Source organism: Arvicanthis niloticus, chromosome 3 (genome assembly GCF_011762505.2).
Source record: "Arvicanthis niloticus isolate mArvNil1 chromosome 3, mArvNil1.pat.X, whole genome shotgun sequence".
Classification (NCBI taxonomy): domain Eukaryota; kingdom Metazoa; phylum Chordata; class Mammalia; order Rodentia; family Muridae; genus Arvicanthis; species Arvicanthis niloticus.
In genome coordinates this window covers 135,216,578-135,232,411 of record NC_047660.1, presented here as the reverse complement: position 1 = coordinate 135,232,411, position 15,834 = coordinate 135,216,578, and the positions used below count along the sequence as shown (strand labels likewise).

At 37.2% G+C, this 15,834-nt stretch overlaps 1 protein-coding gene and 1 pseudogene across 1 annotated transcript in view; both read right to left on the bottom strand.

Annotated features, from left to right (window-relative positions):
- Nucleotides 1-3,968, bottom strand: part of Col5a2 (collagen type V alpha 2 chain) — a 119,140-nt gene extending 115,172 nt beyond the window's left edge. The window contains exon 1 of the mRNA XM_034497452.2: nucleotides 3,540-3,968. Coding sequence (XP_034353343.1) covers nucleotides 3,540-3,633 — 94 coding nt within the window. The 5' untranslated portion in view covers nucleotides 3,634-3,968. The remainder of the gene's footprint in view (nucleotides 1-3,539) is intronic.
- A 262-nt stretch (nucleotides 3,969-4,230) lies between these two features.
- LOC117705717 (translationally-controlled tumor protein-like) lies at nucleotides 4,231-8,258 on the bottom strand (annotated as a pseudogene).
- Nucleotides 8,259-15,834: the final 7,576 nt, after the last annotated feature.

Here is a 15,834-nt window from a genome sequence, read left to right as displayed (position 1 = left end):
TTTTCAATATACCAGCTCTTCACTCTACTTGAGAGCCTCTTTTGAGTAAGAAAACAAAATTCTGTTATACTCTTCTTTGTTGAAACTGTGTTCTAATATGTGAAGCCCTCTAAAATAAACCCATTTCAATAGTAGTAAGTGTAGAACAATCTATGTAAATGTCTTAAGCTATATGTATCCATCCTCTGTTTCTCTGGGCCACCTTTGAAATGATGCTACCTGTGTACTAAGTATCTAAGTACTGGGTATCTAATGCTGTTACCTAAGTACTTCTGAGTGTCATCATCTAATGCTTCCTATTTATATTCTTACAAGATAAATCGCAAATATAGCATCACAAAATGAAAGACACCACAATATTAAAAATCCTTTGTGCACTTTTTCTGTTCCTAGTTAGTAGCTAGCTTGGGACCAAATAACAGTGTAGGGTTGCAACATGGATATTGAAAATTTATAGTCCATGAGCCAGATTTGGACCTTAGACATATTGAATTTGGCTTATGCAATACTTTCTGAAAATGCTAATTTGGAAAGTTTAAAGTGGACATGTATGTGTCTTCAATTTTCTACAAGTCCCATCAGACTCTGCTAACACACAAAGCTATTTTACCACAGCTTAAGTCGCATGCCTAGCTTCTGAAAGCACTGAAGTTCACAGTACGTGTCTCCTTCTACACCTTCTCTCTCCATCACTCATATGGTATTGAATAAAATGATTCATAACAAAGACCATTTCCTAAGATTAACTATGCCTAGTGCTAATAACAAAAATGTACATATCTCCCTAGATGTTGCAGTTTGATTTGGAAATACATTTTTACTGTAAATAGTCTAGCATTTTTCTTTTACAAAAAAACAAATCTGGGACATTCCAAAGCCTCCCTACACAATACACAGCAGAGGGAGAGAGAGGTCTTGAAAGACTGTTTTTTATCATCTTGGCCCTGATTCTATGGCTACATTACACTTTCAACTACAGTTAGCCTACCTCCCAATCTCTTTCTTTTTAGCTACTAACAATCTTTTAAAATCCAAATCAATTGTTAAACTTTATTTTGTATTTTGTCCAGAAATGTCTAAATCTTTACTTACTCTGCCTTAGCATCCTCATGTGCTCCCTAGCATCCACATGTGCTCCCTAGCATCCACATGTGCTCCCTAGCATCCACATGTGCTCCCGTCAGGCCGACCTGTGCTTGCTTCCTATTCCACAGTCAGGAAGAAAAGTGCATCCCATACTAACAAAAGGGAAAGGCTAAGCTTGTACATACATACTGACATACAGTGCCGTATTTCTGCAACACATATTAAGTGGAATACAAAGGAAATACCACAACACGTGGTACTTATAGCAGTGATTTGAAAATTGTATATTCTTGACATGTGGGCCTCAGACTTTTCTTTAATATAGAGCATTTCCTACACTGACTCTTCCTCAAGTTCAAAAATTACATAGAATGACTAGATTCTACCAGGGTAATTGAAATATAAGAAGTGTCCATACTGTACAGGGCACACCCGGGCATGCGTGGGAAGTGTAAGTGAAGTGGCTCTGAGACACTAGATGACCGAGTCATCAACATTTTCCTTATGAAGACACACAGGTTCCTGCTGTTAATTGTCATGACATCTATTTGAATTACTGTTTGTACCGTCTGAGATTTGCTTTCTTCGTAAAAGTCTTTGGTTTGGGGTTTGAATTTCTCTGCTATTTAATACCACTAAGGAAAAAGAGGTTGAAACAAAAGCAGGACTTTCTGAACTAAACCTACTATTCTTAATGTATGTAAATTAATATTAGAGAACAGTAAACCCTTCATTTTTCAGTAAGACCTACAGAATAAATGCAGTGACTTAGATGAGAGTTTTAGCACATGGCCTACCCTTTAAGACTTTTGAACATCTTACATCTTTTATTTACACACATATTCAATTACTTTTGTAATTTATAAAAGTTCAGTTAATTTTAATATAAATTGAGAATGAAGTCTGTAGACATTTTAGAGCTGTTCTTCTGGTAGGGAAGGGAAGTGGCAGATTCATTGATACTTAGATATTTTCCTTCTATTCTAATGCTGCTGTCTATTCTCTTTCTTAACTTCTTTGTTCTCCCATTTGCAAACAACACAGACTTTTCATGGCATTATGAGGAAACGCAAGTTTCACCCTTCATAAATTCCCTCACTTTTTGAAACATAGAAACAGATTTTAAAAGTTTCAAGATTTTAGAAAAGTGCCCCCTCTATGGGACTACTGACAGACTTGAATTTTATCTCCAGAACCTTATAGGATTTCTAGAACTTACAATTGCTAAACACAGTTTCTAAATATTTTTAGAGGAAAAAAATTCAGAAACTCAGGAAACACAGTTACACAGATGGCTGGATATATACACGAGAAAGACAGTAACAGACATGATGAACACATTGGTAAGTTTTGAAAGCTTGAGTGTGATGCTAACAGTGACTCAGATCTATGCTGGCCTCTTACAATGAGAATGTGTCTATTTCTGACACTTCAACCTTCAAAAGTTAATTAAGCCAATTTCAAATTTTTTTTGAAGTTTTATTCTCTAGCAGCCATGCCATTTTGCTTAACAATATGACCCAGCACTAACATATGTAAATCACATAGGGGAAACAAAACAAAATAGTAACCAAGCAAGATATGTCTTAAAAGAAAGGAAAATAGAAAGGCGGGAAGGGAAGAAGAAAGGAAGAAAGGAAGAAAGGAAGGAAGGAAGGAAGGAAGGAAGGAAGGAAGGAAGGAAGGAAGGGCCTAAGGGAAAAGTCCCTCTCAATATCTTATTCCAAGTAAGTTATATATATGGCATGCTGATTTCCTGCCTTCAGCCATCCACCCAGGAACCACACTGTCCTGATAATCAAGTCAGTAGGGTGGGAAAGTAATGCAGTTTAAGAAATCTGGTTTCTATCAGTGTCTGTCATGGAGAAATAAACTTGACTCCCTCTCAGTAAGCAAACAGGATTTTAAGATGAGAGATGAAAACGTTAGGGGTGGGGGAGAGGATAAGACTTTGGGAAGAAAAGAATGAAGAGCAAAGACAAAGGAAATTCCGAACTCTCAGAGTTGCAGCAGAGATTTTTCTAAACAAAGACTTCCATGAAGCTGCTGGAGTTCGCACAGGAAAGACTCCACCCTGCCCAGCTTCTGCAGCAGCCTTTCCCTGCTTGGAAAGTGCCTGCCCACACAACAGACCTCTAACTAAAAGTGCCTCCGGGGCTCAGTTTTAAGCATTCTTCTTTTCTTTTAAAAGTCCCACTCTTAAATTCAAGCAAAAAGACTGATCGGATCCTGGCTCTTACAGGATCTCAGAAGCCCACTGTTTGCCAGGACGCTCACAGAAGCTCCGGATTTGCAGATGTGCCTAGTCTCCAGAGCCAAGCTACAAATCCTGCAGCCCCCTTCTCAAACTTCAAACCAGAGTCTTCTCTTCACGCTATTCCTGAAGCTTAACATTCCATCTACTTCCCAAACCAAGCCATAAACACCATAAGTAAAGCAGAAGGCAAACTCACCGTTCTCTTGTTCCTGGGCTTTTATTGAGACACAGTACCCTAATAAAACAGAAAGAACGAGGAGAGGTCTTGCTACCACCCAGTTTGCCATCATGTCTAAATATGAGACATGTGGGTCTTCCTGGGATCGAAGAGTAGATACTGAGGTCACTGTAGCACCATGAATTCCGATGGGGGCTCTTTTTCAGCACCAGTCCCCGGGCTGCCTCAGTCTGTTTCAGCACCAGCTCCGGCACAGTCTGCGAAAACTTTTTTCAAGCGATGCAGCTTTAAATAGGAAGAATGCTGCCTCCACTTCTTTTCCTGCCCCTTTCAGCTTGTTCAGGCTCATAACCATCCAGTGTCTGCCAAGCAACCGTCTGATTGATGGTAAACAACCAAATCAGAGCGCGCGCCTCTACGACTTGAATTTTCAGTACTTCTTGTAGATTTTAAGCGCAGAGGCAGCTTCTCAACAGAGACAAACTTTTATTTCTCTTCTGTTTAAGTGTGCGTGTGTTTTCTTTTCTTTCTTCTTTTTTTAAAAAAAGCCTATTAGAAGGAGTCTGAATCACCCTCCCTAAACCTTCCCCCGGACACACACCCACTGACTTTTCCAGAGACACTAAAAAAGCTTTAGGGAGGATTACAGCCTTTTAGTGGATTTTTTTTTTTCTTTTACATTTAGATAATTCAGAATTCTCTTTGCCACTTAATCCTTTAAAACGTCACTTTTTAAACCCTTTCTTTTGACAGCAGAGGAAGAATTCTTGTCCCAATTTTCATTCTGTTCCCTTTCCCATGCTTTGAGAGGATTCTGGAAAAAAAAAAAAAAAAAAAAAAGAGGCAGAGTATGGCCAATGCAAAATGAATTTGAGATACTTTGCATTGAGTTATTTCCACATCTCTTAAGGAGGCATAGCTATAAATTCTTCTGAATACAAAGCATTTTATTGTGTTTAAAAAAAAAAAAAAAGTCCACTAAGCTTGTGGACTGAGGAATACACACTGCTTTAGGTCTCAGATTTAGGGTGGATTCCAATATCAGATCTGCTACTCACCAATTTTGTGAATGTATACATAATCTTTATCTGTCCAGTTTTCTTGCTGGGAAAGGGGCTTTGGCTTGACCAGTGTGCAGGATCTGGTGACACTAAACTGAGCAATATGTTATTAACTAGATTCCAAATTGCAAAGAGCTAGATAAAAGTGGATGGTGCTGTTATTAACCCCACACCAGCTTCCCAGGGAGCATGGCAGGCCCAGATGCATTTCTGTTAAGAGCAAGTCATTAACTTTGTGCCCCACTCAAGCGTGACAAGATTCAAATGCCCCAGTGTTTTTGAGACAGTCTAATACATTTGATATTGTGAGTTCTTGAGGATCAGGATTAAGTCCCACACAACATGTATGACCCAACTGTTTATAGTTACTCAGCACTGAACAGGTTCTCTGGGATACACTGAATATTGGAAGGAGTGTGGCATACTAGAAACAAAGGCAGCATCTATCACCTTTAAGGAACATATATGCAAATGCAAATATGAAACAAAAAATACAAACAAGATATACAGCTATGTGTGGAATGAATTAAACCCAAGATAAATACAAAAAACAAAGAGAGTAGTCTAAAATTAGAATATATATATATATATATATATATATATATATATATATATATATATATGGCTTCATTTACTATTTAATTTCCTTAATAAAAGAAATCCAAGAGGCTTTAACTTGAGAGTTGGAACTAGACTCTGGAAAAGTTCCAAGAACAACTTTCTAGTCCTTTACCATTGAGAATAACTTGTCACCAAGACCTGTCTTTGTCTAGTGAATTCTTTTACCAACATACTGCTGTTTCTATGGCTGTCTTGCTCATACTTAATGGGCTAAATAAGGAACAAAAATCGAATTTCTTCTAATTCTTTGAACAACAGCTGAAAAAGCCTACAATGTAAAAGATCTTGTTAATCCCTCATCAAAGGAACTTTGTTTTACAACAGATGGAAATCACTTCAGAAAACCACAATCAATTAAAATGCAGAAGTGTGTAGCCCAGTCTCAATGGATACATCTATCAAACAACTGCTGAACCTAAGGCTCAGAGATCATTGAGGAAGAGAGAGTAGAAAGTTTGTAAGAGCAAAGGAATCATAACAATGTCAGAAGATATACACATAAAATTTCACCACCACCATGCCTGCCTCACCATAAGCTAAACAAGAACAGCAACAATAGACATGCCAAACTGGACAGAGGAAGGACCAGGATGTGTCAGCCGGATACAGAGAAGTATAGGCAACTAAAGAATGCTGAGCATGGAAGAAATAGTCTTCCCCAGAGAGGAGTACACCACTCATTATTTAATACCAAATGGTCAGCCCTGAAAACATACATGCAGGTAACATGATATAGAGTGGTTGTATCCATACACTCAGCTAAGAATGGCAGAGGTGGATTTCATGAGGACAGCCCTTTTGCCACCTGTATAGATAATGCAACAGCAAAGCTTAATCATTGCCTCCTCCTCAACCAGCCATGTTTCCCTCTCTTGATACAGAATGACATTTGTAGACATTCCATACAATACTGTATTTATCTGTATCTTAGATTACATTGAAAGCTCCTAGATGACAAGGAATTCTGCTGCTTATTTATGCCAAGTAGTTGTTTGTTGAATGCATGCTGTTTAATAAAGAATCAAAATGGTGGTTTAGGACAAAGAGAGAAATTACAGTCAGTATAAATAAAGATACACACAATTAACTGCAGGTTCCTAGAAAAATGATAGAAGCATCTCTACCATACAAGGAAGATGAATAGGTAACTGTCCAGAAAAAGAACACAGCATGGCTTAGGTATGCCTATACATATGAATTCTTTGAAAGATCAACATGTGAGTTTGAAGAGAGAAACACTACTTTATTAATATATTCTTTTTGCATACCTGAACATTATATATTTTTAATTGAATATTTTATTTATTTACATTTCAAAGGTTATCCCCTTTCCCAGTTTGCCCTCTGCAAACCCTCTATCTCATGTCCCCTTACCCTACATCAATGAGGGTGCTCCCCCATCCACCCACCCACTCCAGCCTCACTGCCCTAGCATTCCTCTACACTGGGGCATCAAGCCTTCACAGGACCAAGAGGCTACCCTCCCATTTATGCCAGATAAGACCTTGAGTCCTTCCCCTAAATCCTCCTTTGGGGTTCCTATATTCCATCTGATGGTTGGCTGAAAGTATCCACATCTGTATTGGTCAGGATCTAGCACAGCCTCTCAGGAGACAGCTGTATCGGGCCCTTGTCAGCAAGCACTTCTTCGCATCAGCAATAGTGTCTGGGTTTGGTGTCTACATGTGGTATGGATCCCCAGGTGAGGCAGTCTCTGAATGGCCTTTGCTTCAGTCTCTGCTCCACTCTTTGTCCCTGTATTTCCTTTAGACAAGAGCAATTCTGGGTTAACATTTTGGAGATGGGTGGGTGGGCCCACCCCTCAACTAGGGAGTCATACCTAATCTCTGGATTGGGTCTCATCAGAGGTATTTCAGCTAATATTATCCCCATTGGTCCTGGAAGCCTCTTGCTTTCCAGGGATCTGGGACTATCTGGTTGCTGCCCCAGTTCCCCATTCCCCATTGCTATACACCTCTATTCAATTGCCTGACCCTCTGTACATTTCCATCTCTTCCCATATCTGATTCTGCCCCTCTTTTCCCTATCCCCTTCTTCTCTTTCTCCAAAGTCCCTCCCACCCTCTACTCCCTTGATTATTTTGTTCCCCCTTCTAAGTAGAACTGAAGCATCCACTCTTTGGTCATCCTTCCTCTTGAACTTCATGTGGTCTATAAGTTGTATCATGGGTATTCTGTGCTCTTTGCCTAATATCCACTTATCAGTGAGTACATACCATGTGTGTTCTTTTGTGACCGAGTTACCTCACTCAGGATGATATTTTCTAGATCCATCCATTTGCCTGTGAATTTCATGAAGTCATTGTTTTTAATAGTTGAATCGTACTTCGTTGTGTAAATGTACCACATTTTCTATATCCATTCTTCTGTTGAGGGACATCTGGGTTGTTTCCAGATTCTAGCTATTATAAATAAGGCTGGTATAAACATAGTGGAGCATGTTTCCTTATTACATGAAAAAACGTTTAAATTGGATCTACCACCTGTCACCATTACTGGCTGCTGTGTACCATCCATCTCTAAGCCATCCTTAAAGAAAATCATGAATAGAGTCACACCATAACCACGGTAGTCCAGGAAAGCAACCATACCATGTGGATTCAAGTTTTCATCAATAAAAAACTGGTAGTTATTGAAATTAGCAAGGATGTCCTTAATTTGCCCCGAAGCTCAAGTCATAAAAGGCTTTAGTCTTTCTGGTTTCTGTTCTTCAAGTTTGCTTTTGAGTGATTTTATGTAGTAAAATTTTATGTAGTGATTTGATGTACTTTTTGTAGGCCTCTTTTGTGAAACTGATTTCTTGTAGGTGATGGTTCATGACAATGTCAACACCAGTGACTACTGTGTTTTCAGTACCTTTGGCCTCTGAACATTCAGCAGAGGCATTTCCACAAATGAGCAAGTCATCAATAGCACCCTTTGTTCTACTGGCCATCTTGTCCTACACCTCCAGGCACAACCCATCCACAATCTCCCAGGTCTTATAGATGTCGGATGAACTCATCATGGCTGGTGAGGTACCAGTAGATGATCATGGTGACTGCTGGGGACAGCATCACTAGCCTGACAGCATGGAGCAAGCTCAGTGTAGCCAGAGCTGTGCTAAGGGGAAGGGAGAAGAAGGCAGAAAAGAAATGAAAAGCTGTTCCTCATTTTTAAATTTTTTTTACTTCATTTTTTCCATTTTCTTTATTTTTATTGGATATTTTATTTATTTACAATACAGATGTCATCCCCTTTCCCCATTTCCCCTTCCTAGAACCCCCCCTACCCCATCCCCCTCCTCCTTTATGTTTTTATACCATTTTGATTACGGATATGTAATAAGGTCAGTTCTAGGTTGAGGGTCTAGCAATACAATAGATGTAAGTAGTCAAGGAACAAGCAATACAATAAACACAAATAGTCAAAGAATAGGCAAGGCATTAAACCCAATTACGTGAACACTCCAGTGATCACTGTTTCTAAGGGCTTATCAGGATGACCAAAGTATCTGAGCCTACTTCCCTGTGCTAGCCCAAGGTAATTTTCATGTCTAAAGTCTACTTCCTTGTTCTAGCCTAAAATTTAGATTACTGTCTGAAATTACTTCTTTCTTCTAGCCTAATATTTAGGTTCCTGCCTGAGATTACTTCTTTGTTCTAGCCTAAGATTTAGATTTCTACTTGAAATTACTTCTTTGTTCTAGCCTAATATCAAATTCCTGCCTAAAGCCTACTTCCTTGTCCTTGGCCAATGTCAGCTTCTTGCCAAGCAGTCCCAAAGGCTCTCCACCATTCCCCTTTTTTTATTTCATTAACAAGACTGAGCCTATCTTAGGTCTCTCTGACAAGAATGCCTTTCTTACCCATCATAGCACATGCATTATCAAAAGCAATGCACTTTTGTCTTAGGTTAGTAAAGCTCTGTGCAGAATCTTACCCGTCCTTGGCTTGCCAGCCTGTTAATTTAATAACTCTGTCTGGGGGTCCATTTTCAGTTTCAAGCCATGTACTTGGCTGCCAACATGTTGATGTTGGTAAGAAAAGCTTTAACACAATGGGCAGGAATAAAAGTATTAGCAGGACAAAAAGGGCTAGTGTGATCAAGCTATATATGCCATTCTTAATGCTTGACCAAAATAGAAATACTGACCTCAGGCCTTGGGTAATTTTATCTGCAGTATCCACTACATCAAATTTGGACTTGAGCTTTGTACAGGGAGATAAGAATGGATCACTTTGCATTCTTCTACATGCCGACTGCCAATTGAACCAGCACAATTTGTTGAAAATACTGTCTTTTTTCCACTGGATGATTTTAGTTCCTTTGTCAAAGACCAAGTGACCATAGGTGTGTGGGTTCATTTCTGGGTCTGCAATTCTATTTAAATGATATACCTGCCTGTCATTGTACCAATACCATGCACTTTTTATCACTATTGTTCTGTAGTACAGCTTCAGGTGAGGGATGGTGATTCCCCCAGATTTTTTTTATTGTTGAAAATAATTTTTGCTATCCTAGGATTTTGTTATTCCAAATAAACTTGAGAATTGCTCTTTCTAACTCTATGAAGAATTGATATGAAATTTTATGGGGATTACATTGAATCTGTAGATTGCTTTCAGTAAGATGGCCATTTTTGCTATGTTAATCTTGCCAATCCATGAGCATGGACGATCTTCCCATCTTCTGAGGTCTTCTTTGATTTCTTTCTTCAGAGACTTGAAGTTCCTGTAGTACAGATCTTCCACTTGTTTGGTTAGGGTCACACCAAGATAGTTTTATATTATTTGTGACTACTGTGAAGGGTATCATTTCTCTAATTTCTTTCTCATCCTGTTTATCTTTTGAGTATAGGAAGGCTACTGAATTGTTAGTGTTAATTTTATAATCAGCCACTTTGATGAAGTTGTTTATCAGGTTTAGGTGTTCTCTGATGGAATTTTTTTGGGTCACTTAAGTATACTATCATATCATTTGCAAATAGTGATATTTCGACTTCTTCCTTTTCAAATTTTATTTCTTTGAACTCCTTTTGTTATCTAATTGCTCTAGCTAGAATTTCAAGTACTATATTGAATAGATAGGGAGAAAGTGGGCAGCCTGGTCTAGTCCCTAATTTTAATGGGATTGCTTCAAGTTTCAAGTTTCACTACATTTAGTTTGATGTTGACTACTGCTTTCCTGTATATTGCTTTTAACTATGTTTAGGTATGGGCCTTGAATTCCTGATTTTTCCTAAGACTTTTAATATGAAGGAATATTGAATTTTGTCAAAGGCTTTTCCAGCATGTAATGGAATGACCATGTGGTTCTTTTCTTTGAGTTCGTTTATGTAGTGGATTATGTTGATGGATTTCTGTATATTGAACCATCCCTGCATCCCTGGGATGAAGCCCACTTTAACATGGTGAATGATTGTTTTGATGTGTTCTTAGATTTGGTTTGTGAGAATTTTATTGAGTATTTTTCCATCGATATTCATAAGGGATATTGGTCTGAGGTTCTCTTTCTTTGTTGGGTCTTTCTGTTGTTTTGGTATCACTGTTACTGGCTTTATAGAACAAACTGGGTAGTGTTACTTCTGTTTTTATTTTCTGGAATAGTTTGAAGAGTATTAGTATTAAGTCTTCTTTGAAAGTCTGATAAAATTGTACAATAAATCCATCTGGTCTTGAGCTATTTTTGGTTGGAAGACTTAATGACTACTTCTATTTCTTTATTTTTTATGAGATTGTTTAGATGGTTTATCTAATCCTGATTTAACTTTGCTACCTGATATCTGTCTAAAAATTTTTCAATTTCATCTAGATTTACCAGTTTTGTTGAGTATAGACTTTTGTAATAGGATGTGATGATTTTTTTTGAATTTCCTCATTTTTTGTTGTTATATGTCCCTTTTCATTCTAATTTTGCTAATTTGAATACTGTCTCTGTGCCCTCTGGTTATTCTGACTAAGGGTATATCTATATTGTTGATTTTCTCAATGAACCTGCTCCTGGTTCTGTTGATTCTTTGTATAGTTCTTTTTGTTTCTACTTGGTTGATTTCAGCCCTGAGTTTGATTATTTTCTGCCATCTACTCCTCTTGGGTGTATTTGCTTCTTTTTGTTCTAGAGCTTTCAGGTGTGCTGCCAAGCTGCTAGTGTATACTCTCTCTAATGTTTTTTTGGAGGCACTCAGTGCTATGAGTTTTCCTTTTACCACTGCTTTCATTGTGTTCCAAAAGTTTGGGTATGTTGTGTTTCATTTTCATTAAATTCTAAAAAGTCTTTAATTTCTTTCTTTATTTCTTCCTTTGACCAAGTTATCATTGAGTAGATAGTTGTTCCACTACCATGTGTATGTGGGTTTTCTGTTGTTTTGGTTGTTATTTAAGACCAGATTAGTTTATGGTGATCTTATAGGACACATGGGATTATTTCAATCTTCTTGTATCTATTGAGGCCTATTTTGTTACCAATTATATGGTCAATTTTAGAGAAGATATCATGAAGTGCTGAGAAAAAGGTATATTTTTTTGTTTTAGGATGGAAGGTTCTATAGATTATCAGTTAAATCCATTTGGTTCATAATGTCTGTTAGTTTCAATGTATCTCTGTTTAATTTCTGTTTCTATGATCTGTCCATTGCTATGAGTGGGTATTGAAGTCTCCCACTATTATTGTGTGAGGTGCAACACGTGCTTTGAGATTTAGTAAAGTTTCTTTTATGAATGTGGGTGCCCTTGCATTAGGAGCATAGATGTTCAGAATTGAGAGTTTATCTTGGTAGGTTTTTCCTTTGACAAGCATGAAGTGTCCTTCCTTATCTTGTTTGATAACTTTTGGTTGAAAGTCAGTTTTATTCGATATTAAAATGGCTACTTCAGCTTGTTTCTTTGGATCATTTGCTTGGAAATTTTTTTTCCAGCCTTTTACTCTGAGGTACTTTCTGTCTTTGTCACTGAGGTATATTTTCTGTATGCAGCAAAATGCTGGGTCCTGTTTGTGTATTCAGTCTGTTAGTCTATGTGTCTTTATTGGGAAATTGAGTCCACTGATATTAAGAGATATTAAAGTATAGTGATTGTTGCTTCCTGTTAATTTTGTTGTTAGAGTTGGAATTATGTTTGTGTGGCTATCTTCTTTGAAATTTTTTGAAAGAAGATTACGTTCTTGCTTTTACTAGGGTGTAGTTTTCTTCCTTGCATTGGAGTTTTCTGTCTATTATCCTTTGTAGGGCTGGATTTGTGGAAAAATATTGTGTAAATTTGGTTTTGTCATGGCATATTTTGGTTTCTCCATCTGTGGTTATTGAGAGTTTTGCTGGATATGGTAGCCTGGGCTGGCATTTATGTTCTTTTATGGTCTGTATGACGTATGCCCAGGATCTTCTAGCTTTCATAAGTCTAGTGTAATTCTGATAGGTCTATTTTAATAAGTTACTTGACCTTTTTCTATTACTGCTTTTAATATTTTTCTTTCTTTTGTGCATTTGGTGTTTTGACTATTATGTGGCAGGAGACATTTTTTGCTGGCCCAGTCTATTTGAAGTTCTGTAGGCTTCTTGTATGTTCATGTGCATCTCTTTCTTTGGGTTAGAGAAGTTTTCTTCTAAAATTTTATTGAAGATATTTACTGGACCTTTAAGTTGAGAATCTTTGCTGTTTTGTATACCTATTATCCTTAGGTTTGGTCTTCTCGTTGTGTCCTGAATTTCCTGGATGTTTTGGGTTAGGAGCTTTTTGCATTTTTCATTTTCTTTGACTGTTGTGTCAATGTTTTCTATGGTATCTTCTGCAACTGAGATTCTTCTATCTTTTGTATTTTGTTGGTGATGCTGTGTCTATGACTTCTTATCTCTTTCCTAGGATTTTTTTAATTTCCAGGGATGTCTCCTTTTGTGATTTCTTTATTGTTTCTATATTCATTTTTAGATCCTGGATGGTTTTGTTCAATTCCTTCACCTTTTTGGTTGTATTTTCCTCTAATTTTAAAGGGATTTTTGTGTTTCCTCTCTAAGGCCTTCTACCTTTTTACCTGTGTTGTCCTGTATTTCTTTAAGGGAGTTATTTATGTCCTTCTTAAAGTCCTCTATCATCGTCATGAGATATGGTTTTAAATTATTTTTGCATTTCCATTGTGTTAGCGTATCCAGGGCTTACTGTTATGGGAGAATTGGGTTCTGATGATGCCAAGTAGCCTTGGTTTCTGTTGCTTATATTCTTGCACTTGCCTCTTGCCATCTAGTTATCTCTGGTGTTAGCTGGTCTTGCTTTCTTTGTGACTTATCCCTCCTGTAAGCCTGTGTGTCAGCACTCCTGAGAGACCAGTTCTTCCCTCTGTGGAATTTGTGTATGGAGAGCTATAGCACATGGACAACTCCAGGGCACAGACAGAAACCAGAAGGATTCCGTCTTTGTCTGTTTCCTTGGTTCCTGTGTCCTGATGGCTCTGGGTGAGTCCCGTTTGGGCTAGGTATTTGAGCAAAAGTAGTGGTCTCACCTGTGCTCTCAGGTGTGCCAGCACTCTGGAGAGACAAGCTTTCTCCTGGCTGAATTTGGATATGGACTATTAATATATTCTCAATAGGAGCCATTGTGAAAACCATCAGCAATGTAATAATAAGGTTAGTATTATCAAATACCATGTAAACACTACATGTATATTAACTAAGTTAATCTTCAGATTAAACTTACCAAGGAAGAACTATAAATTGCTTGTTTTCTCAATGATGAAGGAATTTGAGATTCACAGAATTTTAATTACTTGGATCAATTAACACATAGGAGAAGTAATTGATCCAGGTTTGAAGCCTTGGCTGCAATCGTTTAGCAGAGGATTGCAACTCAGTTATCTTGCCATGTTTATGTCATTACCTTAAACTGTGTCTTTAATCTGAAACATGCGGCAATAGTGTAAAATTCAGATTATCTGGCTAATATCTTTAAATCTTTTAAATTATATCTTGTTCATTTATTTTGTGTATGTATACATATATATGCATGCATGTGTGCATGTGTAAAGGCATTCTAATGCCATGACATATGTGTGGACTTCAGAGGGTAGGAACTAGATTGTGATGATTCACTGTCAGTTTGGGGTACACTTAGAGCACTTCAGAGTTGCAGAAAATCCGGATGTGCTCTGCCCTCTCTTCCCTACCTGATGATGGACATCTGCCTGTCTGAGAGCTCCGAGAGATGAAATATTACAGGAAATCTGCTAAATAGTTGATTATATAACCAGAATAGGGTGTATTCTCAGGACCTAAATGATTCATTAGATAAGGCATTGTCTCATAAACCAGTGATGGAGTAAATTTTAGAAGGGGACAAGTCCTAGCCTAGGAAGAAGAGAACAGGAATGTCTTGCAGTAGGAAACTTTAGAAAACAATGTTTTTCACCAAATCAGCATACCAGTCATTTCTGCACCTTTTCTATGCCCACGTCCTCTCTGTGGAATTGTATATTTAAAACTGCTTTATTTTCTATAGTCTCTTGAAGTTTCTATTATCTCTTTATCAGAAAAAAACAGTTTGCAAAAGTCAGTGGTCTTCTTCTAAGTATGGATCTTGGGGATCAAAGTGAGATTGCATGCATCCTTACCTGCTAAGCTTATATCTCCATAGAAAATGTCAGCAACATTCATTAATTTTTTTTTCAGAATTCTCCTAAGGTAAGGAATGATTCTCAAGTATAACTTTATATGTCTGAGCATTCCTTGCACTGTCTTTAATAATTTAAAATAATTTAAAAGTTACCCAAATTTTATTAATTAAAAAATAAGATTTAAAAAATTCCATGAATATGCAGCATGGCCCTTAAGTCAATCAGACAGCTCAAATAACCCTCCTGCCATTTACCAGATATATGGTCCTAAAAAATCCCATGTCTTCTCTTCAACCTGTTCTCTTTATTGAAAAGTGGGGTTAATATCATCCACCTCACAGAGTTGTAATGAGAATGCTATGAGTTAATGGTTAAAAAAATTTTAGGAAATCTCTAGCATAAAAATGGTGTCTTAGTGCTTACTTAATAAGTAAACTTATTTGTGCTTCTAGTTTGTCCTCAGAATATTAAGTTCACTTAATAAAAATTTTAAAAGTTACTAAAAAAATTAATGACAACATATGCTTCACTTGCCCTTTCTTTTAGTATTATGCTTATTGGAGATCATTTATACAGAATAAAAGGCACATTTTAAGGTAAACAATTCTTTAGCATATTCTAAATGTATGAGAACATAATCATGATAACAATCTATAGGGTTGTTATAATCTTTACCTCCTCAAATTCTTCAATTTTGAGTCAGTGTTTCCTGCTTTCTAAGCCCTGACGGACTGACCTGATTTCCTTTTTCAATGGCTTGTTCTAGACTGTTAGATGAATAGACTCATTTTATGCTCAATTTTCTGTGTTTGGTTCTAAAGTTCACTCATGTTAGCCTATGTCTTATCTATAAGTAGTTCGTTCTAACTTTTTGTGTTCATAGCTTAAACTTTTATTCCTCTAAAAAAATCATTAATTCATCATTTATTTCTAAGTCTAATGGATGATTGTTTGTATTGGAATAGACAATTCTCTGTAGCTAAAATAAGAGCCATGAGTCAGGACTTCCCTGGGGGAAACTTTTTAAATGGCAAG